This window comes from Hylaeus anthracinus, unplaced genomic scaffold (genome assembly GCF_026225885.1).
Source record: "Hylaeus anthracinus isolate JK02 unplaced genomic scaffold, UHH_iyHylAnth1.0_haploid 0, whole genome shotgun sequence".
NCBI lineage: Eukaryota > Metazoa > Arthropoda > Insecta > Hymenoptera > Colletidae > Hylaeus > Hylaeus anthracinus.
In genome coordinates, this window is record NW_026533254.1 from 21,345,988 (window position 1) to 21,373,632 (window position 27,645).

General features: G+C 41.2%; 1 protein-coding gene across 2 annotated transcripts; it reads left to right on the forward strand.

Annotated features, from left to right (window-relative positions):
* Positions 1–26,965, forward strand: LOC128886595 (tachykinins). Of its 2 annotated transcripts, XR_008459881.1 has the most exons (7): positions 1–153; positions 22,152–22,338; positions 23,180–23,464; positions 23,572–23,832; positions 23,925–24,141; positions 25,060–25,286; positions 25,389–26,965. XR_008459881.1 is itself a non-coding variant. In XM_054141623.1 (6 exons), exons 2-6 carry the CDS (start codon positions 22,153–22,155, stop codon positions 25,227–25,229), a joined length of 1,119 nt encoding a protein of 372 aa, XP_053997598.1. In that variant the 5' UTR covers positions 1–153; position 22,152; the 3' UTR covers positions 25,230–26,965. The 2 variants fall into 2 exon arrangements, 1 of the variants encoding a protein (XP_053997598.1); XM_054141623.1 differs by having other exon boundaries at positions 25,060–26,965.
* The last annotated feature ends 680 nt before the right edge of the window (positions 26,966–27,645 follow it).

A 27,645-nucleotide genomic window follows, 5' to 3' on the forward strand; every position in this document is an offset into this window, starting at 1 on the left:
GAGCGTCAGTTCATCGTTGTCCGTCACGTCGAGCAGGTCTTGCCTTTGAATCGCCCTTTCCGCGAATCGACGGACGAATCTTCGTTTCGAGCCGATCGACCAATCAAACGACCTCTCTGTCTGGTTCCGAACATTTGTATACACCGAAGAAAGGTAAGAGATTCGTATACCCTTGTATACCAACAAGTTCCAGCATGCGTCGACTCGTAGTTTATTTTCTTTTTCGATGTATTCTTCACGATACGAAAAAATAATCTGGTGAATCTTGTTCGTTTCGATATCGGTGATAATTTAGTTTCTCCAATCACTTTCAATCTATACTATCTTCATTTTCCTCGCACCCTATGAATTCTTCGAGCCTTCCGTATTCCTAGTTATATCGTTGCTACAGTTCGCGTGTACTTTTATGTATACGTCTGCATGTACCTTGCGTATGTGTTCCATCGTAAAAGAGAAACTTTCATTGAAACAATAGGCGGCGTCGTTTGTACAATACCGGTAGATATAATACATACCGGATCCCTCGCTTCAGAGGATGCGAAAGATATTCTTCCAACATTCAAGGTCTGTCACGAATAAGAAATGATTAACATTTAAACGAAAATTAGTCGAGGCATGAAAATGTCACGCGTTGTAAATGATAATAACGTCGCCAGCTTGAAACGCTATTCGTGGAAGAAACAGGTGTTGCGATACTAGGTTTACGCGAAAATCAAATTATTACAGTCTCGGACGTATCGCGTTAATTTAACGCACGTAGAGAAGAGGATGACGAAATTTGACAGCGTGTGCAATACTATATCGGCAGGAGAGTATACACCTCGTCACGTATCAAAGTGACCCGTGTACGTAATAAAGCGACGCTATTTGCTAGGACTGGATTCACTTTGTTGCCTCGGGGAATGCAAACTTCCGTCTCGAATTGTCTATTCCCTAGGCTAATTGAACGTACCGAACCTCGATTCGCTCGGCTCCGTCGGCGTCGCGTCGACTCGCGGAGTCCACCGCTCGCGTTCGTGACGAACGTTTATAGAATTTACCGGATACCAGCCAACGATAAACTTGTCGAATATTTGCAAATTAGTTGCGCCATCGTTGCTTCCGAACTGTTCGAGTTGGCGAGCTGTACTGTCGAGACATTAAGTAAACGCTTGCCTACGCGAGACGTTGCTGGAACGTACAATGGCGGCCATACCCTTACCTACGAGTTATATATTAATTTCTAATTTGCGCATATGAGCTTAGGGACATCGAAAGGGTAACACTAAATTACATACAGCGAAATAATGATAGGTTCGCTTTAATTTGTTAATATAAACATGTGTCTTATATACTATTTTTGAGTTTATTTATTATTATTTATTCTTTCTAATACAATTAACAAAATACATAATTGAAATGAATGACATGATATAATTACTGTCAATTTCAAATTTTTAGATATAAAATACAGTAACGAAAATCATCGTTCAAAAAAATCAAAATGCCTCCAAAATTCAGGTGCGTCTTATACTCGAAATCACTATAAAAATGTCCAGTGTTCGATTTAAAATTCCCGCCAATCTTAAAAATGGCCACATTTCGGTCACGGTACTCGGATATATTCAACGTTGTTTTACAAAATAATTTGTAAATATTTTTTAAGATCTTTTCTGGGGATTTTAACTTTAAATTTGATATCTGTCAGCTTCGGTTACGCTGCGATCGGTTTTCGAGTCGGTCCTCGTTTTTCGAGGATCCGAGGAATTTCGTCCGAAGTTCCATATCGTTTGATGCGCTGCATAGCTTGCCAATGAACCATCGTAGATATTCTATGACCTTTGGAATGTTGCTAAGCAATTCCGTCTGGAAACGTTGTCGTGGTGTAATTTTCTTTTCTCTGTACATCGCGGTACAATTGGAACGTTTCTATTTACGCTATTCGACGGAAACCCAACGAAGATTATGATTTAATTAGCTACTTGTCCGTTCCAGACGATGTAACTCGATACAATGTATTTTAGAATTCCTTGTTTTCGTGGAACAAAGGAAAACTTTGACGCTGGTTTCCGAGGCAAGATCAAGGTTGTTTGAAAACAATATGTAGCGAGAACTTTTCATTCTTCTTAAGAAAATAGCGATTCTTTGAAAATTAAAATGTATTTGGTATATACGACCCCGTACACGTATTTATGTATAATCAACCGTTTCCTAGTTGCGTCGCTCGGGCTTTAGTTTATTTTGCTGCAACGATTATTTAGACAACGCGAATGTTCCGTAAAGTTGAGCAATCGTCTTACGTGCAGCTCGAGTCGCTGTTCTAAATTAACGTAACGTTGCGTCTTTTATTTCCCAAAAGCAACAAGACGATTGGAATTGTAGACGAGTTAATTAAATGTTAAGAAACAACGGTCAATCGTCGCTCCTTTTAAGGTAACGTAAAGATGCCTCGAGAACGAATTCACGCGTCCGATTTCATTAAAACATATCGAACGAAATAGCCTACGTAGTTCGTTGATTGGTTGCGAAACGTTTACGCAGTTATGCGTTTCATCGTTTCTCCGAGTCCATTCAATATTCGATGTTTCGTTCCGTTTACGGTTTCGCTTTACCGAAGACGGATACCAAGGAAACGTGCAAACGCACACCGAATATCGAAATGTCTGTTCGATGTTAATCACGCTTTAGAAAGAGCCCCCGAGTCCCTTTTCAAATATTTCCCAGCTTACGATTAAGAATCACGATACCGTACAAATATCGTACCACGAAAGTACGCCGGATCGTTACATCTTAATTTCCTAGATAACGCGTGGGCTATTCTTTTATTCTTCTCGTTCCTTCGCTTCGTCTCCGGGATTCTTTCTGGCTCTTTTGAGCGCGAGTATTTATAAGGTACTTTACGAAATTAACAAAAATACAACGATAGGAATACATCGAGTAAAAAAGAAAGTCGAGATCGTTGGTTGATTACAGGGAAACCGTGGATACCGTTCCAACGCGTTATACAGAAAATGCAGCCACGTTTGCATACAAAGGTTAATACTAACGGTGGAATTATACGAAACAACTATACATACGTATGATTAGATAAAGTTCGGGGAAATGTCCTGTTCGTTGTGCAAAGTAACGGTAGGTGCTAAGCACCTGGCGGTCCTGAAGATCAAGATTTAATTAAAACTTTTGCGCGCTTCGAGTTGCCCGTATAATACGCTGCAAGTCCGGAAGTTGTAAAATATCGATTGCGATGTTACAGTGGCATCGGTTAATCGTCATCGTTTCGAAATTAAAATGAAATATCTACCTCTGTGCGACTCTTAAAATTAAACGTATTCGTTCGGTTGAGCCTGTCGGGCATGCGTAAGGCTATACTACTTCGTTCCGCTCTTCGTTATGCTCTTTGATACGAGCGACTCGTTTCGAAGAATCTATCGCGTTTTGTAAGCGTGCAGTATCTTATTTTAACCCTTTCGGTACGGAGGACCTGGTTATACATTCATGGTACAGTATTACATCGAAATAAGCAAATTGCTATCCTCGCCTTTTGGTTCGAAGTCGCCGAAAATCGGTGTTTGAAGTCGGCCGAGATCCGAAAAGAAGCGAGTGGTGCGTATAAACGATAAGCCGTACAGATTAGTGGAAAGACCACGGAATATGTGTAATGTTTTCTCTTTCTCTGGCGTGTGTATTCCCCAAAACCGAAACAATACTGTTAGTTGTATGCAGTTTGCCGCTACACCGAACCCCCCTGTTTTTTTCTACGGGTTCCTTTTCGTCACGCTCGAGAACAAAGTCAAGCCGCATAGCATATCTCCCTCGAAATAAGCAACTCGTTGGTCCCAATCGATTTTTTCAAAGAAGTTGCACCGTATGGCAGCGTAAGCCGCGAAAATGTGTTACGCGAAATGCATAGAAATCTCTAGCGTGATTGACACTAACGACATAACATTTCAACATTATACGTCAGAATAGTGAAAGATACAGAATACTCCCACTTCATACAGCGTTACACAATGTCTCAAACCATAATTCAGGAAGAGACGTATTCTACGTCTCCAATTCAATGAATTTTGAAGCAGCCTCGGTAAGAACAGTCAACGATCGAAAAACTATTGAGAAACTTCGTAGCGTTCGACGCGATAAGACAAGGAGACTTCAACGCTGTAAAGGGTATATTGCGAGCCACGGTGAGAACCGCGTTTAAAGACTCCAGCTCGAATAAAGATGCGGAGACAAAGTTTGTAACGTCAACTTTCAGCGGTGTATCGTGTCAAAGTGTCAAACTCTTTTCCTTTTTTGAAAAATCCAAGGGAATCGAGCGAAACTAATCAGTAGAAACGCACGGTAATCTTTGTGCACATAAAGTTTCAATTGCATCGACGACAAATTACAGAGGGATTCGTCTCCGCCGTCAAACTTGTCAAATACAATTACGATAGTAGTTAAGCGAAAAGTGTAGCGCCCTGGAAACAAGGGTAGGTCAGTTGGCGGCCGGTTAGAAATTTACACTGTCGGTAAATCGTTGATTAACTAGGCTCGAGGGAATGGCATCTCAAAACTTCTTCGCTCTAAGCAACGAGCTTTTTCATTGCGAGTTAGCCGGCTGCTAATCCGTTTGTAATTGGATACTTCTCAGTTTATCGCTCGGGCTTGATCAAGCCCTGCTTTCTATCGGGATACGATAAAAAAAAAAAAAGCTTATCCGCTGCATGGCGCGGTCGAAAAAAGGAATATACCGCTTCCCTCCTCCCTAATATCCGACTAGTCACAAAAAAGCTCGTTTTGCAAATTAAAAAACTGCAATAAATCCTGCACAGAACATTGTTTCCGACTACGCGAAACCGTACAGATCACTACAGATGTCAAATAGAATTTTAACTTTGTTCTTTATACGTTCGCTTGGCTTACTTTATAATTATTATCTGGTCACTTTAATTCGTTCGAGTTATCCATTGTGAAATTCGATACGCTGCAGAAAATCGAGCAGAGGACGGTGCAACTGATAGACTCTATTAAATTCGATACGTATGTCCACCATTACAATCCAAGTAAATTGGTCTTGTATTTTTACACTCTTCGATATTCTGATTCTGTATCGAACGCGATACGTTCGCGATTTTTGCATGCGATTTTGAATACAACGACGAGCCAATTTTGGTATCAAACTAATCGTTTACCGAATGCAGAAATGCGTAAACGAACAGAGAGATTATACGTGCAATTTCGATAAACTATTACAGAGTAAAATGGAACGTCATTCGTTATACGGTGTATCCGTCTGCAATTGAATTAGAGTATAACGGGAATGATAAAGTTTGCGGCAACTGGATGCACGTACAGCCGAAACGTCTTTCGAAATGTTAAAGTTTATTCGAACGGTGGAACGAGATAGACGGCGATCGGCAAGTATACGATCGCCTCTCGAAGGAAAAATTATTCGCGAAACGGATGTAATTCGCAGCCGACCCGAGATCCGCCAAAAAAATAAAACCGATTTCGCAAAGCAAGCAAATCCAACGCTGAATATTTACGCGATGAATACTTGAAATCCTTTCCAGTGAGATTTCTCGGATTAGCGACGAATGAAAAGGGGGTCGTTAATTTTCCCTCGATTTACTTACTCCTTTCGAATCGCGAAGTGAACGACAAGCACGATAAACCTTCACTCGTGGTATCACGGTTTCGACGCGTCGGAACCTTTTCGACGCGCATTGTAAACCGTTAAAAGCGTTCGAGAGACTAGGTATATGTATAACGGAGTAGCTATATAAATCGCTGATTCGCCATTCACGTGAAAACGAACGATCGTAATGTTTATGTTTACATCGTTAACGAGCGAATAATGGTTTCCGGTGGTGCATTATCGATGCGAGCAACGTTGACAATTACCGCCTCTAATTTCGTTGTTGGGCATACTTTTGGGCATAAATTGCTAGTATAGGTAAGGGGGGGTTCTGATATTCGGGGTGTGGAAGGCAGCCGTCTAACGTCGATTTATTCCGGCAAGACTCGGCAGTATTCGGCTCACATTTCACGTGTCCACATACCGTACCGTGAATGTGTCAAAGAAAGACATATGAAGATATAGACCGAGCCTTTATACGAGGGGTAACTGATAATCAGTGATCCTCAATCTGTTTTTTCTAAAAATTGAAAGTAATATTAACCATTCTCTAACACTATTTTAATATATTCTTGTTATTATTACGCACATACAAGGATATATTAAATAACCAAAATAGTGTTACAGAATGGTTAATATTAGTTTCAATTTTTAGAAAAGAAAACAGATTGAAAATCACTGATTATAATATGCAATTGCGAAAACCCGAACATACTCGAGCGATTACGAAAATAGTCGAAGGCTCGGTCTATATTTTCTCGGTATGTCTATGGTCCAGCGTTATCATCAAAGAAACATCTACGTACAGCTTTCATCGATTTTTGTTGTTCACCATCGAGCATCCCCCGAAGCCGTTAAACGAAACGATCGATATAGCCGCGATGCAGTTCAATTGTTTTACCTTATTGTTAGTTGTAAACCGGATTTCTCAAAGGAGTCGTTTACTCCGCTGTCAGAGTTCCATAAATTATAGATCGATCCTTTCGATACGATCCCACGGGTGACGTTAAACTTTAACGCGCTGATTCTTTCGTCTCGCGATTCCACTCCACTTTCTTAAATATTTCATTCTCAGTTGATCTTGTCTATCAGATTACTTTAATTTTGTCTCTTTCTTCTCGCAATATTCAACGCGACGCGTAAGAAACGTGTCGCGACGGTTTTTCTTCGGTCCCTCGTGACAATTTATCTCCGGAACATGACTTTCCCAGTGTCCGTTCGGTATTTTCAAAAATCACACGGTTAAACTATTTTACTCGTACAATCGAGTTCACTTTGCGAGCGAAAAGAAGCGCGTTCAACGCTTCCAGCCCAGACAGCCCACGGCTTTGAAAAATTAATGATCACGTTAAAATACCCTTTTACCGAGAGAACCGTCCATTGAAGATTGCGAAGCAATTTGCAACTATAATGCCCGTCTTAAATCGCAAAGAAGTTTTTTTTATATATCCCTCGAAGCGTTACGATTATCACGTTTCGAACACTATTCTCCGAGCGTCCGGAATACCTTTGAGGAACAGCGTGGGTAACCGGATGGACCCTTTTGGGAGAGTGACAACCGTTTAGATTGGGACGTCGCGATACAAATTACGTTATTCCATCTTGCGGTACGGTAAAAAATGCTGGCTGTTGTTCGGGTCGTGTTTAGAATATATACGTATAGTCTGTAATTTTCTTCGGGCAAAGGTATTCTTCTCGCGAACGTCTGCGAATCCCTTGGTTGATCTCGCATTTATCCATGTCAGATGCGACACGCGACACGTTACGGGAGATCGAGATGAGACATCGATAAGAATTGTTTATCGTTTTCCGTGGCCGTAAAACAAAAATTGCTTTACCGCGTTACCATACCGCGACGTTCATCAAACGGAAACGATATTATGTTGGATACTCGAAATAAAGAAGGCTTCGGGTACGTTAACCTTTTGGATTTCGTAGACACTGTGCAATTATTAACCCCTTGCCTTACGATTTAATTAACGTGTGCCATAAGCGATAACATTTAGAAACTACCACAGGAAAATTGTTTAAAGCAAAAATAACATTATATTCGGATTCAGCACCCAAGAAAACCTATAGATACCGAGTTTCGTGATGGTTGGATAAAACTTTTTTATTCCATACAATAATCCTGGGGTTGACCAAAATCGTACCCAAGATTGGCTTGTCAACTTTAAACGTCCATAACTTCTTCAATTCTTAACCGGTTTACTCCATCGATACGGCGCTAGAAAGCTCTTTTAAAGCCCAATCACAGTTATTTAATGCTAAAAAACGCTCAGATGGATTTACCACCGTCAAAATTCGAGTCAAAGATTACAAACCTCAAAAACAGTTACGAATTTTTTTGAGGTTCTTACAATTTTTCTAGCGGGTCACCGATTTTTTTATGGGTACCTATTATGAAGGTGAAGATTCGGTAAAAATTTCATCGAATTTCTACTTGAGGTTCTGAAGTAAAAAAATATATAATTACAAAAGCTGAAAATTTCAAGGGGTTTCAATACTGAATTTCGACCTAAAAATTTCTATTGTTAGATTTCGCTCAAAATATGGTTTTCAATGTTTTCTAGGGCGAGAAACACGATTCTGAAGTCGGTTTCTCGATAAAAAAATTGTATTGCGTTATTCACTTACAAAACTCTTTTCTTCCTTGGGTTTAGGGCTTTGTTTTCGTAAAACTTGCCTACCTACAATTCGATTTCAGAATCGTATGTCTCGCCTAAAAAAAGTTTTGAAAACGATTCTGAAATCGAATTGTAGGTAGGCAAGTTTTGCGAAAACAAAGCCCTAAACCCAAGGAAGAAGAGAGTTTTGTAAATAAATAACGCGATACACCTTAGTTGTAATTAGTTAAAGACAAAACAAAACTGGGAATATGAAACGAACTAAATGTCACGTGAAGGTCAACATATTGAATCTCGATGGATTCATTTTTTTATAAGCTATTAGACTGTTGTAGTAAAACATGCAGTCCTTGTCGTATGCGCATAGCTGTAACATTCTCCTTAAGCTCATTGCACGGAGCGTAACGCATGGGATTTTTGTTTCTTTTTAATTATTTCACCATGTTCCAGGACTCCGACCGTTTTGAAACTTCTATATATGTCAGCTAAATAACCGATCATCATTCCTGATTTTTTTGGTAAGTGTCACTCACAGGGTTGTCTGCAATTACCACCCGCAAAAACTAAATTATTTATTTTATACCCTTACTAATTAAAAACATACCCTGAAGAAAATATATAAGATGCAGTTTATAGGTACGAATATTTTCGTTTTTGCAGAATTAATAAAGTTAAGGGTGTTCACTCTCATATTAGACTTAAACGGGAGTGTAACGGTCTGAATGAAAACTATTAAACCCTTTCTCTACGATAAAAGCACAGAAACCATACCCATCACTGGGGGTGTACCCCTTGAGGGGTTTAGGAGTTCGATCGCCAAGTAGTGTAACATGATCTGGAATCAGATATCTCGGTAAGACAATGCTAATGCAACGATGAAACTCACCGACATACCCTAGTGTTTGCGCTCCGTCCTCTTCTTTATTAACTGTCTCTCTCTATATTTATCCCATTCTCCCTCCACTTTTCAAGCTGTGTAATAGGACATATTTACGTATTCTGTCACTAACCACTCATTTCATCGCCTCGCACCACTTTTCACCATATAACGGAACACGAATTTCGGTTGTTCGAAAATAAAAAGATTTTCAATTTTAACAAGCACGCGCACATCGTAATATTCGACCGGGAACTTGTTTACGGGTAGAACAGAGTTAGATTCGGCGAGACCGATAAATCCGGCGCAAGGGTCGTTTCACTTTGAAACTTCGTTTCTGGTTTTTGTTAGGGAGATTACAGATAAAGCGTGTGCCAGCTCGACTTTTTCGAACTCGTAGCGAACGAAACGCGCGCGATCACTCGAATACGAGCAAGTGCATGCATACGTGTCGTGCGAACATATCGAGGGGTGGCGTACCAGGGTATTCGCATCGAAAAACCGACCGGAAGTTGTTTACTTAGAAAGCGCCCGACTTCGTCTAAAGTTAATGGTTTCCGAAGCGAAGTAAAGAGCTTTAAAAAACAGCTTGAACGAGATAATACATTTTTTTGAGTGTTTTTTTTTATTCCAGTTTACGTGGCAAGTTACGCATTCTAGCGAGCCAGGAATGTATTTACGTAATGTTTTACTCTTTCCCATCGCTTTACTTTTTTTTTTTTTATAGAAAAAGTTGCTTTTACGCTATCTGCCATCCTTTGAATAGCAGAGATCGATACAGGGAGTACGTGGTAACCTATACGGTCACGATTTCTTGATGTTTCATACGAATCACACTGTGCTCAACGTTAACCGATTACGAAAATTCGTTCTCGTCGTTACGTTCGAATATACGTGTACGTGCCAGTATTTTTCTTTCGAGACTTGAAACGCGGCCCGTGTTAAATATCGAATCGACATCGAACAAAAAGAATACCGGAGGATGAGAAAAAAAAGAACAATGCTCGACGCGTGTATACATATATACAGCGAACGACTGTTGGACAACTATGAGAGAACAGCGGAAGAAAAGGTCGCACCTCCGAGCTATTTAACTCGTTCCGCTATTTAAAACCTGTTCCACTGTAAGCCTCACTGAATCGTACGAAATATCGCATCCGTGAGTTTTAATGGAACATAGCGTTGTTTTTTTTCGTAACGAGTTGTTTCGTAAATAAATAACGCGACTGATTAACGCGCATCCCGTAGATAGAGATAAACAATTTTTGTTACAACGTCCCACTCTGTTAGCTCGTTATTGACTTTTAATCATTTCCATCGCGTCGGCGATGAATCGCGCGACACGTAAACGTACGTAAAACGTTGGGAACAAGAGGCGAAGATAGCCGGTAGAGGGTGAAGAAGAGTAGAAATAATTTTTAATAGCGTTCGTGCAATCTGTCGCTTTACCGTCTCGAGGAATTACCGAGATGTCGTTTACCCTCTGCCAAGATTTCAAGATCGTGCAATCCCCTGCGGGTGCCTAACAATAAGACCAGCAATCACTATAAACTACACGCCGCGCCGCGCCGTTGTATAATCTTTGTCGTCGGATCGTTCGAGTCCTCCGGAAAATTCTTTGCAAACGCGATCATTTGCGCGGTCAATTTCTGATCCTTTCCTTTTCCCTTCGACGCGTCTCCTCTGTTTATTCTTTAATTTTCCTCGCGACATTCCTGGATCTTTTTACGACTACAGCGATCCACTGTAAAGCGTGCGAGCGTGCAAATGTGCGATACACGCACGATTACATCGGAGCAAAGACAATTCTACGATTATTCCGTCGTTAACGGTTATTTTAAAGAATCGCGCCTACAACGTCTACTCGAGTCGCTTATTTCGAATGTTACCGGATATTTCGATCACCCTCCGTTCTCGATCGTGCTTTGAAATTACAGAATCCTGTGACAACGTACGGCACGATACGATACGCGATACGACAGTGGCATCGGAGAGCCGGTAAACGAGAAATTCTATTTTGCACGCAAAGCATCCGATTATGTATCAGCTGTTTGTATCTTCGTTTCGGAAAGCCTTCGTCGCGTCATTACGCGTTTAACGTATTTCTGTGAGCATTGATTTTCGTCGTCGACCGTTAGAAAGTTGCTCGAGTTATCGAAACAACCGTCGACCCTTGCCTTTGGACGATTCGTTCCTTCGTTTCAAGCTAGGCTCGATTATAGGGTCGATAAATTTCTGCTTTCGAAGATTTAGGGGTTTTTAAGCCAAATTTAGGGGGTTTAGGGGTTCTACCGGTTGGCAACAGTGGCAGTTACGCAGAAACGTTCGATGAATGACGTGTCCTTTGTCTTATGTACTTTTATGTTCCCGTAACGTTTGTCAGTTAAAATACTAGAATTTCCCAGCGGTAGCTCCTATTTTTGGAGAGCACCAAAATACTGTTGCTTCGTCAACAAATTATTTGCTTCGTGAAACAAGCAATTCGTCTCTTCGTTTCCTCTTATTAGAATGATTGTAGCTGCTTAGATCAATCAAAGACTGTGAAAACAGAAAACTTTACGTGTACGAAACTACTTATCAAATAATGGCAAACACTATCTACTTTTAATTGAGGATTTTACTTACTCTTTTATTGATGATGTTATATGCTCCTCTTCTTGTTGTAATAGGTAAACAATATGTCTCACTGCTAAAACTACCGTAATGGTTTTAATGTATGCACACACGTATTACAAGGCAACATTACTGTCTCTTATGCATTATTTCCTCCAGTATCTGGTGAAACTTTTTTCTACTGTCTTAATAACCTGCATGCAGCTATTCATCACCGTAACCTATATCTGCCAAACGAATCTGTCAAACGATACACAAGTACTTCTTATGGCGGCGGACGAGCCTTACCGAGTAATTCCGAGTCGACGAACGGCCTTGATTCCTATTGGCTAAGTGTTGATGAAAAATTTCTTGACGAAATAAGACCGGGAGAACAAGAACAAGCCGTTTTTGACAGATTCGTGACATGTATTACGATATCTCAGTTATACGTGGACCGATTTTGTTGATTTTGGTTTTATTCGAATGCTTATATGCGATTTGCACTATAAAAATGCCTTCAAATTTAGAAAATATTGCAGGCGTGATGAGATATTAATAAAAGAAGTTTCAGGTTAGGTTGGAATCGCAGTTTTACGAGTAAAAGATACGCGATAGCGTCACGCTACATACGGGGTGGCTTTATCATTTTTCATGTACTTGACGTCGAGACACTACCGAATCTCTAGATGCGTTGTGTTTCCACCTATTTAAATATATATATATTTTATATCCCATTTTAAATACCCGACAATACTTTATTTCGCTGGGAGTGACCCTACTACATCATTAACACTTTCACGCACGAGAAATATGTTGCGACAAGGGAGTCGGTCGGTGCGAAGGGTCACTCGCAACAATCCGCGGTAATTAATAATTAATACCCCGAGTAATTACGAGGAATCGGGGGAAAAAAGCAAAATCGACAATTAAGCGTCGGTTGCCGACGCGTTCAAATACGGACACGGTTGTGGCGTATGTTGATACGATATGTACAATATATATCGCATACAAACACGATAACGGATTTATAAAGTTCAAACGACCCGTTTGAAACGTTCGAAAGTCTTGACGAATCGACTTTAAATATAGACGAAAACGTCTAGTGAACGATTGTCTGAAGTCTGGTGAACGATTTGTGTCAGCGGATCGATCCGATCGTCTGTTTATTTGATCGGGAGGAAAATACCGGAAGTGGTCGGTAAGAGATACACGTTGCCGCGCTAACAACGATTCGAGGGTTTGTTACGCAATCAACGGGAGCCTGAATAGGATCTGGGACGTCTTTTGAAAAGTTTTTACGCCGTTCCTACCACGGACAAGAGTTTCTGGAACGCGTCGTTGTCGCTCGCGAACTCGATGCACACAATGTTCGGTGCTCCGTGTCTCGTCGCGTCGGTGCTATCTTATTCGGGAAACGCGAAACAGTAAGTCGGCTTGGCGACGATTCGAGCGCGGTACAAGGTTCGTTTTGTACGAACGTTGCGTTGGCGTGAACCCGGGACCCCAGGAGATTTTGCACAGGCGTGTAACGAAAGGTTTTAGGTCATAGGATCCAACAGGGAATCGGCTGATTTGAGGAGAGCGCTGCTTCGCGCGCCATCTTTCCGAACATTTCTTTCTTTTTTACCTCGGATAAACGAGCGTGTCTAACGCGGCTGCGAATATGTAAAATGGTACGTAGCTCGAGAGGAACGCGATCGGTAAATTCGATTAGTCTCGTCTCGGTCACCAGTTTCTGTATTCAGGATAGGTATTGGCATTTTTATCGAAAGCGTAAAATCTTCACGGGAAATTGTGGTAGAAGGTTATGCATACGCGTTATATTATTACTCGTGGTTATTCTTTAAAAGGTTCTAAATTGAGTGCGCGCGTGTAGGTGTACGGCTACGTAAAAGCGCTCCGTTCAATGGCTTATCGCTCGATAAACATTTTATAAACAGAGTTTTTCAATAATGCTCTGTTCAGCCTTGAAAATTCTCGGCTTGTCTTTCGTTTGTTGTCGTTACGCTTTCTCGTTTGTCGCCTCGTCTCCGCGACGTTTGCGTTGCTTCGAAATCTGTATAAAAGTGAATGTTTATATTTGGTCTACCCGGAAAGTTCTGTCCGTTCCATAAATTAAAATTCCGTTCAAAAGACAGTCACTGACTGGTTCACGAAGTTCACGTGGTTGAACTGTCAGTTGAACGCAAATTACATCAAATACATTCAGGTGGTTGTATTGTCATACGATCGCAAACGACATAAAATACATTCACGTGGTTCAACCGTCAGATTTTTCGAACACAAATATTGAGACTTCGAACTGAAGTCTTATTTTTGTCAAAATAAAATATTAGAAGAACTAGAATAAACTAAATAAATAGAGAATAACATACACCTTGTATACGTCACTACCCTCATTTAAAACATCGAATGCTTTCGCTCCCAAATTTAAATTCAAGAAAATTATATTTCTGTTCAGCGGTTCAGGCTTGAGAAGATGATAGACGTTACTTTCGCATTTATAATATTAGTATGGATTTGAAGTTATTCAAACGACTACAGTTTCCTGTGCGTCTTGATTTCGCGATGACAATCAACAAAGCTCAAGTCACTGCCGGATTACATTTCGAAAATCCATGTTTTGCTTGCTCCAGAGTAGAGACACCAAAAAGTCTATGCATTCATATGCGGGTTCACCTTTGTCAACGCAACTAACTAGCAACTAGAGGGACATGCCACACCAGGGACAACCGCGCGTTTTTCGCAAGCAGACCTTTACACGTTGCATTTGTATATAAGCCCGGTCCGTCTCCAAACATACACAGACATCTAAGGCACGTGTCCGCTAGTATAGCTTTACTGATGAATCTGCTAGCAGCCCAAGAAAGAAACGCTGTCATACTTCTCTCGCTTCTCATTCAAACTCTCATTCATCGCAGTCGTGTAGTAACCGCTACACATTACACCAAATAAAAAAAACCAAAAAATATTGTTCATCAACTCGCATTATAATTATAAATGTAAGCATTAGTTCAAATTATTTCAATTAGTTCAAATAATTTATATTAGTTTCCTAGTATAAATTATTGTATAAAAAGAAATAATATTTCGCGATAAAAGCAAAGAGGCAATCAAACGGAAACACCGAGACGCCGGACTTAACCAAGGAAGGAACCGCGATAGTAAACTTCGAAGCTCGTTCAAGTAATTACTCTAGTAATCGCTCGAGCCTCGAAGAAGGCTGTAAGGTAATCGAGGGCTCGGTCACTCGACACTAGAAGAGACACGATTTAACAAACACCGAAGCAATCACGCTCGACACGGCTTTGCAATTTACCCTGCAATTTGTCGTTTACTCGATTAGCTCCGTCGCCACCTTCCAGGGACTATTTTCTTACAGCGTAACGACTCGACACCGCGTCCCTTCTTACTTTTCAGTCGGCTAAATTGTCGAGTCGTAGCCAAAAGTACCGACTACATCACGATGTCAAATACAAAGGAGCAAACTATGTCCTCGGTAAGTAAATAATTCAAGATATCTTAGGAATAATGGCCGACGAGAAGAATTGCAAGTTTTCATCGTCGTGTTTTCGTTATTTTTACATTTTTACACGATTCACCCGTAATCGGAAAAACGGTCGCATTCGTTGCGTCGAAGAAAGTTTCGCACGCCCTCTTCGGGACACCACGCAGGGCTCGCAAACTTTTGAACGTACGTTACGTCGTAACGGAATCCGGTGCGCGTGTTTCTCTTCACTATACAGTTGATATTCGAAGCGGTTTTGTAAAGCGTCAAAGGCGGTCCGGTTTCTCCGCGCGGAGGATAAATGAAAACTTTCTTCAAATTGATTTTCCGCCGCGCATCCCTCGGCTTCGCCACTCTGACGTTTAAATTAATCGGCTTTTCCTTTGAGCCCGGAGTTTCGTTCGAGACCTGGGATTTCTCGAGCTTATCTACTCGTTCGAGGGGACGACAATCGTCGCAACAGCAACAACGTCCAACTTGATAATTCTTCCAACGGGTCGCGACGGTTTGCCGAGAAAATCGAGGCGAGGCTGACTTTGAAGAATCGACGCGCGGCAGCGGGCTACTCGATTCGATCGAAAGTCTCGATTTTCTCGCCGAACCTTTATGTTGGGAATCGTGGCCCGTATGCGAACAGCAACAGGTTGCGTTCGACTCGCTTCTCGGCGCTGGATCGCGTATTCGAGAGGTTTCGATGCAGGAACACGAATCGACTTGGTTCACGAACGACGTACACTCCGCGTACGTCGGAGAATCTTCTCTATTCGCTCGTAATTTCGAATTCAAACCAGGAAGAAGTCGCGGTTGATCTCCTCTTTTCCGAATTTTTCGTAGACTCTCGGCCACTCGGCGAGGATCGTTCTTTTCGTTCCTGATCCAACAATTCCCAGAATCAGGATTCTTCTCGTCGACGACGGACCACCTTCGGCGATGCCACGAACGATGCTGGGAACGACGAGTATCGACGTTTTCGGGACAAAGACGGTACTCGGAACACCGTTTCACCGCCAACGTCTTTTCTGCCTCTGGCATCGTTCCGTGAAAAGAACCGAACCGTTTTCTACCTCGGAAAGTGTTTATCAGTTTGCACAGTTCTTCTTCTTCTTCTTTCCGCTCGTACCACGTACCCGCATTGTTTTTGCAAGTTACAGTTTGTTTGTTCGTTAAAGTGTTTACCCCGTCGGCGTCGTTCCCGCGGGCGAGGCTTCTTCGATTTTTTATTCCCGAACATCGCCAATCGCTTTCGAATGCAGGCAATTTCGTTACGCAACGAAAACTGCACGTATTGTTGCGCGTGGCTCGTTCGCTTTGTTCGTAACCGGAACTTTGAAAGCTTGATGTCGACAGGGCCGCGCGAAATCTACTTTTACCTTTCGGCACGTATTTTTCGCGACAATACAACTCGAAACGGGATCGATGTTCTCGCTTCCTCTCGCTTTCTAGCAGTTCCTCGCACCGAAGAATCTCCAAGCTGTTTAAATCGTCCGCTATCGGAAATACACGAGGCAATTTCGAAACATCTCCCGCTCTCCCGTGTCTTCCGATCGATTTTCTTCCCGAAGCGCGTTTATCGTTGGCTTCAAAAATTCGCGGATCGCAGACGTTCGTCAGGTCGCATTTGCGTTCCGGATATACGGACGGTGGACGGATGAAATCTTCTCTTCTCGCGGTGAAAAATGGCACGGACGAACCTTTACGATTCTCGCTATCCTCGTTCCTGAATCGTCCGACGTTTCCTTCCGACCAGCTTTCGCTGATTTGAAAGTTCTTCGATTGTCGAGAGAGCTCGAAAGGCGCTCGAAAATTTGCGCGACGATGATCTCTGTTCTGCGAGTTTCTCGTAGAATCGAGAGCTTTGCAGAACCCTTTACGCCTTTTCCCGAGCTTGTTCGATCTTTTTCCGTCCCGTCGCGTCCATGACGGCAACTCGATCGCGATCCTCTCCAAATCTACGGACCGTTCCGAATCGGACGAACTTTCGTAGCCTTCTTCGTCCTCGGAATTGTTCTCTCGTTGAAACGCTCTCTCGAGTTTCTTGAAATAATTCAACAGGTCCTTCTTTCTTAAGATTTCCTCGCCGGGGTGTTTCGTTGTTCGACCCCCGCATCTATCCGTGCGTGGTGCTCCCTTTATGTTTTCCGGCTCACTCATGCCACGCACTAAACAACCAACTCCATTGATTTCGTATGCGTATGAGAGTACGTTGTTTAGCTGGCTCGGTGGTATCGGCTCGGCCGACAATTGTACGCAGCGATACCGCGAGTAACGTGCACCCAATATCCTAATACAATAGTACAATCAAAATCTCGATAACTTCCGTATTATACAATGGACAATAGGGTCAAATGTAACGAAACACGACGCGTGTAAAGTAAAGCACAGCGATAGTCGAATGCCTTCGACGGAGTAACTGTAATTTTTCGATAGGCTTGGAATCTTACGGGCGTTTTGTCCTGCGTACTAAAGTAATCCGATATCGTTTGCGGCGTCACATTTCAATGGCACGCTGTACTTTTCCTGGAACATATAAATTTGATATGTTAGGTTACGAGAGGACGACGACGACTGCGACCTATTCGATGCATCGCGACATTTGCGAAGTTGGGTAAATTTTCGCGAGATCGATAGTCATTTGCGTTAAGTAACTCCTTCGTGTCCGTACCTACAGTCTGTGTAATAAGTATTCGTACAGGAGTCGGTTCAAAATAAAACTTCATATATTTATTAATCAATTTTAGAGGAAGAAATAATTAACCAACATTCCTACACATTCTCGTACACAGGTAGTCTTAAATATAACGTCATCAACAGCGGATGATTCTTTGCTTGTAAACGAATCGAAAATGAAGAATGATATTTTTTCATAGGAGACTTCGTTTTCGTAAACATAAATCAAAAGGTTTGGCTAACCATGTCTGACCACGACTGACCAGTTCCATTGATTCTGACATTGTATAATGTACCATACGTCTTCTATACAAACTGCAATTTTTTAAATGATTACAACTAATCGAAATGGACACTAACATAACAGAAGCAACATACATAAAACTTCATACATTAATTTTATTTATAAATTTTAGGGGAACAAATAATTAACCAACATTCCTACACATTTTTACAGTAGATTTTGTTTTGTAATAAATATTCATACAGGAGTCGATTCAAAACTCCATACATTTATTTTATTAATAAATTTTAAGGGAACAAATAATTAACCAATATTTCTCAACATTTTTACAGTAGATTTTGCCTAAAATTAAATTTTATCACTTTCAACGTTAACTTCTTATTTTTTTTCTTATCACTTTTACTTTAAATCGGTTGCTGTATATACTTCTTACACTGACTGTAGATTCAGCGATATTTCTTCGACTTTAACTTCAGGTATCGGTTTGTTTCATTGCGAGTCTCTTTAAAGGTGTTAACCGCGGGTCAGATGTCGCGATATCGAAATAGTACATTATTTGTACAGTCTCCCAAATCCAACGAAACACGGTCGAGAATATGAGCTGTTCTTGTAAGTCATTCATTGCGCGATTATGTACTTTTACGACGCAATATGCCTGATGCTTCTTCGAGAGATCGGTTCATCGACGACACTATCGAAAGAATTAACGATCTCAAAGAAGACATTCGAAGATTCATCGAGACACGCCCGATTGAAATCGCAACGATTCTAACCGCTTGCGGTGTTCTTTATTGGATTCGACGGTACGCTTCTACGTAAATAAATTGCGAGTATTTCGCGCGTGCAAAGGAAACAAGGTAAATGTTCTTATTGCGTCGGCAATAAACTTGCTTTACGATAATAACGAATAAAACATTAGTTAACATTAGCGTATCCGCTGTATTCGACGACCGTTTATAATCTTCCGTTGCGCTTACGAACTCGGTTTCCATTCTTTCAGCTTCTCTAAAGCTCGACTCGATTCTCGTGACGGAGTACACAGTTTCGAAGCCTAAAGTCGCGACGCAAATACGTGAAGTAAATTGGAGAAATTAGCTGGCACCAAATACACGCAATCACGCAATCGTGTACGGAAAATGTAGACGTTCGGGTTGCGCCAGATTTCCCTGGATTCAGCTTACGAAAAGGAGGAGCTTTCCGCGACTCGAGCAAATTGCATTTTGTATAAAAACCGGGAGCAATTCGAGTCCCGAGCGTGCGCGCGGCAAGGTGATTTCAGATACATAATTAGTCGGTTGCAGGAGGTGTAACGATGATTATTTACGCGTCGCCGGCGACTACAAGTGTACAACGAGACGAACAACAGGAAACCGATAAGGAGACGTTGCTATTCGACTGCTTCGCCACGCGTGTTGAACTCGGTTCCCGTAGTTCGCGTAAGAATTTGGCCCGGTAAGAAGGGGCTATGGACGAATAAAATTGAGAAAGCAACGAATCCGTTTCGCGCCTTGTCAATTATCGATACTTTGAAAGGTCATCGAGGAGTTCGATTTGCTGTCAGGATTTTCCGAGATCCAATTAGCGAGGTTGTATAATATCAAATTAATAATATATTCGTTACGTCCTATTGTAACGTCGCACGTGCATCGTATTATTTGCCGCGCGTCATAGTTCTCCGAGGCGTGTATCGTTGCGGTTGGGTTCGAAGAATACGAACGTACTTCCCGAATCGAAGTTTTTTTAGCAGGTGATTAAAGGAACGTTACTCGAGTTGGTATTTTCTTTTAATTTTGTTCCTAGCGAACGGATGGTCGTCGCTTAGGTCCAGATGTTTTCGGTTCGAATCCCGGTCGTTCAACAAATATAAGTATCGAAAAGCCTATATGACATAAGATATACATTGGAAAAAATAAAAAAGACATTAAAACAAAGAGATCTTGGTAAGATAAGTGACAGAAAAGTGCAAAAACAAATAATGGGAGCGAAGAGTCAGTAGCTCCCAGTTAAGCACTATAAAGACATAAACCGAAACCGCTTCTGAAACATCACTGTTAACGTCGATCACGCTCTAAATTTCTACGAATGCCGCAAGACACGTTTTCACGGTTTACGCTGGTGTACGGTGCTCTTATGGAAAACTTCCTCGTACCACGAATGTACAACTAGCTCCCCCGTACCGAAAGGGTTAATCTTGTTCTTAGCGAACGGGTAGTCGTCGCTTAGGTCCCGGATGTTTTCATACGGTACGATGCGAAGGTGCCTTAAAGTTAAAGGTAATCGTAAGGGTAAACGTAAAGGTCAGCCTTCTTTCGTATCGTGGGGAGCAGTCCTATTTCGAAGGATGTAACATAAAAGATTGATTGCCGTTACGAGGAGAAAAGCAACGATTTGGAACTGTTTCGGGCTGCTTTTCGCGTACTCTCTTTCATTCTCCTTTTCAACCAAGCCCGATGCACAGCTGTAAAACGCATCGCTGCACGCCGTACAATGAACGTACCTATTTCTGTTCCATCGTCGTACCGAAAATATCTCGATACGTAACGAGTGCCTCGAAATATCTTATTCTGATGTATTGGTTATTGGGGTTCGAAAATAATTATTACTCAGTTATTTCCTTGTATAGGACACACTTTATTTCGACCAGAGAGTTAGGAGCTGCGATGTTGCTCTCGAGAAGACTACGTTCGAACCGAGTATTTCGACGTCAGTGGAAAAATGCAACGAAAACTATCGGTGTCCTTTTGTCTCAGAAATAGGTCTGCTGACTTTCTCTTTCAAGCCATAAACTAAGTCCAAGAGACTTTTTCCGGCGTTGGTTTATTTTTGACCGTCGGGGTCTTAGACTTTGAGTCGCCAAGGTCCCGAAGTATCCAACATGATGATAACGTTTCTGCTTTGTAAATCAATTTCCTCGTTTAAGTTTCGAACCGACGAAAAGAAACTTTGTCGACAACTGGAAGGTGAGGTATAGGGAACGCGATTAATATACGGCGCGGCGTATTAACCCTCGACTCGTTGAGAAAAAAAAAAGTTTGCTGGTTGCGAATCATCGATTTTAAGGGAAAGTATGTAGTACGGAGCAGGCTCGTTTCCAACGATTACACGAGTGACCGATCCGTGAAGAAAAGCTGGTTCACCGCAGAACCTATACGACGTGACACCACCTGAGGCAACCCTGGTGCTGTGTCTCCCTTGTCTTCTCACCGCCCGAAACCCCGTCGATCTATCCTTTTTCTCTCCTCCCATCCCCCATTTGCCATCGGTCTCTTTATCGGGTGAGTCGAGGTTAGGAGGGAATCCTCGCTCCGCTTACTCGACGTCACCCAACGAGCTGAGCTGACCTCGACGATTCGTAACGTCAGCCTGTTCGTTAACGCGAACCTTTTACCGATCGGTTTCGAGATTTTTCCACCAAAGATACACGCGAGACAACGGAACTTCTCCTTTTCGCGACAGCTGATACTCAAACGCCGAGAAACTGGTGAACCAAATATTTTATCGCGTCGGAGAGATACCGTTGGAAGAAACCACGAGAACAGAGCCGTGCATCGAATTACACTGTCGAGGGCAGATTTAATTAAGTCACCGAATCGACGGGGTTTGCCACGGGTTTACCACGAACGTTGCGTGTACGCGTTACACCTCAATTTGTGGTTTTATTCTATATCGAACGTTTCTCCAAATATGGAGAAGACCATCGATGCTCGACTCGGTAAAATGTCCATCAAAGATTTCCAGAGATTCGACTTGACAACGAGCAAATTATCTTCTAGCTGGACGACACGCGGAATTGGATTTCGCATATCGAAAGTGCTCGAGCGTATCGACGTCTCGGTCGCGGAGGCGATCGATTTTGATGGATGCATATAAAATTCGAAGTTTTACTCGTGACAGGCGACGTAGATCTTCTTGGCCAATGAACTCGGATATCTTTTCGATGTTTGTGAAATACGTAATCGACAGTCCAGATCCTCCTATCCGTTATCTTGCTGAATAAAAAGAAAACTGACAAACTATTTGTATCTTTGTTGCAGAATGATCGTTCGTTCGATCCTTTTGTTGGTAGTGGCGATCTCATTGACGTTTGCCGATGACACCTCGTCGGACAATGCTCCTTCCGCCAAACGTGCATCTATGGGCTTCCAAGGAATGCGCGGAAAAAAGGACTTTGCTTCCTCGGAACACGGGCAACCATCTAAACGGGCTCCCATGGGCTTCCAGGTGAGGTATACGACGAGTACCATTTTGAATTTTGCAATTGTAATATCAGATTCGAGGTTTGGGGCTCAAATAAATCATAAATACCAAGTTTCATGAACATCTAATAACTTTTTAATATACATGTCGGCCATATTGGATCCGCCATTTTGAATTTTGCAATTGTAATATTAGATTCGAGGTTTGCGGATCAAATAAGTCATAAATACCAAGTTTCATGAACATCTAATAACTCTTTAATATACAGGCCGGCCATATTGTATCCACCATTTTGAATTCTAAAATTCTGAAATCAGATTCGGAATTTTCGACTCAAGTCAGTCAAAAATACTAAATTTCATGAAGGTCGGAATACTCTTTCTAATTTTGGTCGCGATTTTAGTCATCCGAACCACTGTAGCCGATGCACAAGTAGATATGGTCAGTGCGTGGTCAGACGCGTAGGTACAGACAATGTTTTCCTTGTTCTCTTTATCGAGTGCCATCGTAATCCATAGTTTCCATGATTATCATAAAAATCTAATAACTTTGTAATATACATGACAAAGTTTGCGGCCCAAATAACTCAAAAATACCAAGTTTCATGAAGATCCGAAAACTCTTTCTAATTCTCGCCACATTTTTGGCCATCCGGACCACTGTGTATCGACTATGGAGCGTTTCACAAGAGTCCTCAACCGGTCAACATCTCTTAGCCTCCGTATCTTAACGTTAACTTTAATAATAAACAGTTCCTTAATTTTGCAAGCGATCGAGACCTTAATTAAAATTAAATTCCTCAATAGTTTTCCTATTTCATTTGATCGTTTCACAACGCCTTCGTGGTTGCTCGTTGCGTTCGCAGGGTATGCGTGGAAAGAAAGATTCGATAACAGCCGACGTCGAAAACGAACTTTTTCCTGAGGAGACTAACAAGCGAGCCCGAATGGGATTCCAAGGTATGAGAGGTAAAAAAGACCAGCTGATACCTGATTTCGAGGATACCTATCTTCCCGACGACGTGTACGAGAAAAGGGCACCGCTGGGCTTCCAGAGCACGAGAGGGAAAAAGACTTTACCATCGGATGAATACTACAAACGAGCCTCAATGGGATTTCAAGGGATGAGAGGCAAAAAATCTTTCGAAGAGGTAAACAGTTTCGATTGCTATGCAAATGAAAAAGTTGCTTCATTCATTCCTGTATTAATGCGTACTCTACTTTACAAGAATCGCATGACCGTATCGATATCGTACAGATTTTAGATGAAATCGAAAGGAGGGCCGCGCTGGCAGGTTTGCAAGACCCAAACAGCAAGGAGACGTACTTGCTCGACTATCCGGAAGACTACGAGAAAAGGATACTAGCAATGGGATATCAAGACGTGCGCGACAAGAAGGACGAAATCCTAGGAGAATGGGAGAAGAGGGCTCCGATGGGGTTCCAAGGAATGAGAGGCAAGAAAACGATCTTCGACGCGATAGAAGAACTTGAGAAACGTGCCGCTTTGGGCTTTCACGTGAGTAAGAACGTTAACCGCTCTCGGACTTCGTTTCTGCGATACGTTAAATTACGTAAGAGTTAAAAGAGAAATCTGTAAAAAATTGACAGGGTATGCGAGGCAAGAAGGATATGTTCGACAATTACGTAGATTACTCGATCGATCCGTCCGATTACGCGAAAAGGGGTACAGACTTTCAAGGTACGGACGGTGGCGAATCGTTCAAAAGGGCTCGAATGGGTTTCCACGCTATGAGAGGTAAAAGGGACGCATCGCAGATTTACGGACCTAGTTCGAGTATCGCCAGATCGACGATAAACTATCAAGGTAAATGGATCGGGCCCACTGCTACCCCTTACAGCTCGGTGTACAGTCCCTGAGGGCTCTAAGGGTTCTAAGGAGAAGGTACGAATGTAGAAATCGCTTTTGGAACGACACCCTATGGAAGTTGTAGTGCGCATGTAGTACTGCAATACCATTTTAGCTGTTTTCAGAATGGACCTTCGTTTTCGAGATATTTTGGTTTAAATTTTGGTATATGTGTTCTTCACACTTTATCTACCGGGCTGTTTAGAAACAGTCTTTAATTCAAAAAAAGAATTCTCGAACGAGCAGTGATACATCATTTTGAAGGATAAACAAGATTTATTCATTCTTTTGTGAACTTTAGATGTATGTTTACACAATAATGTGTTCTTCATCATATGGTATCCTTCGGTAACTTTCTTCTTGCCATTTTGGAGTATTGTTTTTGAAATATTTTAAGAAACCAGAATGCCTAATTACGCTTAAACACAATTTGTAAAATATTATTTGGAATTCTACCAAGTATTTTCGACTATTTGGTATTTATTACAATCTGTTACAGAAACAATAACAATATTCAATATATTTGTCTTTGAAAAATTTAACATGTAGATATTTGTTGTTATGTTACAACCTGATACTCTACCAATTGACCCAACGAACTTTGTTAGGTGCTTCTACACCTAATGCTAGTTATTATACATTTCTTAAGGACACGTGCAGAAAACTTTGAACCAAAATATTTCCGAAACGAAGGCCCATTCTGAAAAAAGCCAAAATGGTTTTGCAGTGCTACATGTTTATACAACCTCCATAGGGTGTCGTTGAAAAAACGATTCCCATATCCGTGCATTCTCCTTCGAGAGAAACAATTTTTGCATACGTTAACGGCTCACGTTTCCTGCATTTCCTATTTACTTATTGTACATCTGTTTCCAGGGACGAACAATCGAGGAAACGAATTGGCCACCTACGAAATCGAGAAACGATCGCCGTTCAGATATTTCGGTGTCCGCGGTAAAAAGAATCCGCGATGGGAGTTTCGAGGCAAGTTTGTGGGGGTAAGAGGCAAAAAGTCGTTACCTTTGCAAGCTCGTGCCACCTTTTAACGCGTCTAATTAACATCGAAAGGATGCGCATGAATGGAAATTTGTTGACGTCATTAGGTAATTCGGTTTATTCGATGGTATTTGTTCAGGCGTAAATCTAATCAACGGAATATATATGTTGTACAAAATTCATTGTGAAATATAGAATAAAATTTTTAGATATTCAGCGGTGGTATCGCTGCTCTCGTTGGTAACAATTGCAACGACAACAACTACCATCGATAACAACAATAGCAGCAACAGCCAACTGTGTAATTCTAGTCTCCTCGTTTAAACTGATCCACTTAACTCGAATAGAAATGCGAAAACAGGGTGCATCGATTGTATCGCGAGACTATCGGCTATCGTCGTTACATTTCGAGCGTTCGAAATTGTTGAATACAATATTTTCTCGCTCTAAAATTTCATTCTCATCTGTGTGCACACCCTATATACATATACGGTCGATGAACTCGACAAATGTGTCGTTCATGATGTTTATTACGTTCTGGCAGGAATAAGGAATGATCGAAGTGAACGAATTATTCGGTAAAAACTACAAATTTGTTTAATTTCGTTCGATATCGCGACCGCGCCAAGAAAACTTTCCCTTTTCGTTTAAAACTTTTAGTGTTGAACAGCATACGAGATGCAACCCACAGCAGACGAATGATGTGAGAATAAATGGATATATTAAATCGTGATAGATAGGAATCATATTTTTCTCGGAATGTTAAGACGTCGATATGTATATAATAAACGTTCTCGATGAAATGACGAGTCGTATTACTTGATCGTCGCACTTTCGAACGATCGCAAAGTCGTGTCGCGCATGATTTTCAAAGGTATCGTGATTCGATAACGAAACTCGTACAAATTTGCATCATGAACGCAAAAGATCCTCTGATAAATAAATACCGACGCGCTTCTATACGGTAGTTGGCTTGTTAGAAAATTACAGAATATGGGCAAGTTCGTTGTGCGAATATATGTACATTTATAAAAATAGATGAAAAGATCGACGACATGAAAATGTGCATTTAGTTTTTGATGCAAAAAAAAAAACAAACAAATAGTATCACCGTAACGACTGTACGGCATCGATGGTTAAGAACCCTAGACTTCGAATAAATTTGAAGTTTACCGATATGTTTGTCTCGTTTCCCCTTTTGAACATTTTCCAAAGAAGACGAGACAAACACATCGGCAAACTTCAGATTTATTCGAATCACAGGGTTTTACCCATCTCTATACGGTCGATGTGTCCGAAGCTTAGCATTTTCGTTCTTAAACATTCGACATTTCGCGGTATCGATTCTCTTTTATTCTTGTGTCACGAGAATCACTAGATGGCTTATTGTAGATAATTTATAAAATCTGTATAACCATCGTCTTTTCGTACTGTCTCCAATGGCGATATATGTATGTTCGTACAAAATTTGTATGTACGCGATATGTTGCCGGCGAACCAAAGAATAGTATAAATATTGCATAAGTAACTCGATATCGTCGTTAAATATTAAGCACGCGACCGCCACGATCGATGCAGGAATCATTGGTAATTGGCCTTGTTGCATTATTGCGAATAAACGGAATAATGGACAAGGTATGTGGGTAGGTGTGCGAACGTGTACGCAAAGTAACAAATTTATCGTGTATACATACATCATATATTGTTTGGTAGATACAATGTATGTCTATGTACCTACCGCTAATCAAATACATATCAATAAAGTCAATGCGTCGTCTTAATGGAACGTACCGATACTTACAACTATTTACTGTTTGCAGCATAGCGATTACCGCGAATACCGTAAGAAGAGAAATCCTCGGAGCACGTACTAACGCTTACGTTTTATCCAAATTTAATAAACGGAAGCTGGAAATTAAAAAACATCAATGAGTTTCAAAGCAACGCAAGAATTACCGTTAAATAATTTAATAAATCATTTACCATTTTATCTATTGGTTTTACTTGTCACATTCCCGCTCGAGCGGACAAGAAATATCCTTTGTTGCCAAGAAATATCAATCGATAGCCCTTAAGTAATCTAACCTCAACGTAAATATCGCGAGAGTTAATGCTAAGCAAGTATGAATATTTAAAAATTTCCGAATAATGCTATTCTTTTCGGACAGAAAAAGATTAACGGATTCAACGCGAAAGCGTTACGAGAAATTGTTAGAATTTAAGCAAACAAATTTAACATCAAACGGTCTATAAAAAGGAAACGTTATCGATATATTGCGATCAGGCCAATCAGTAGAGCATTTTTGTATGACAAAAATAGTAACAGCAAACCGATTGTGCAGTTACATAGAGGGGGATGCGTAGATTAATAGGTATATGTTTTTCACTCCCAACTCTGTTCCGTTTTCTTGTTATTTACAATTTAATGGTAAAAAATCGTGATTTTTGTCGTATTTTGGTTATAAA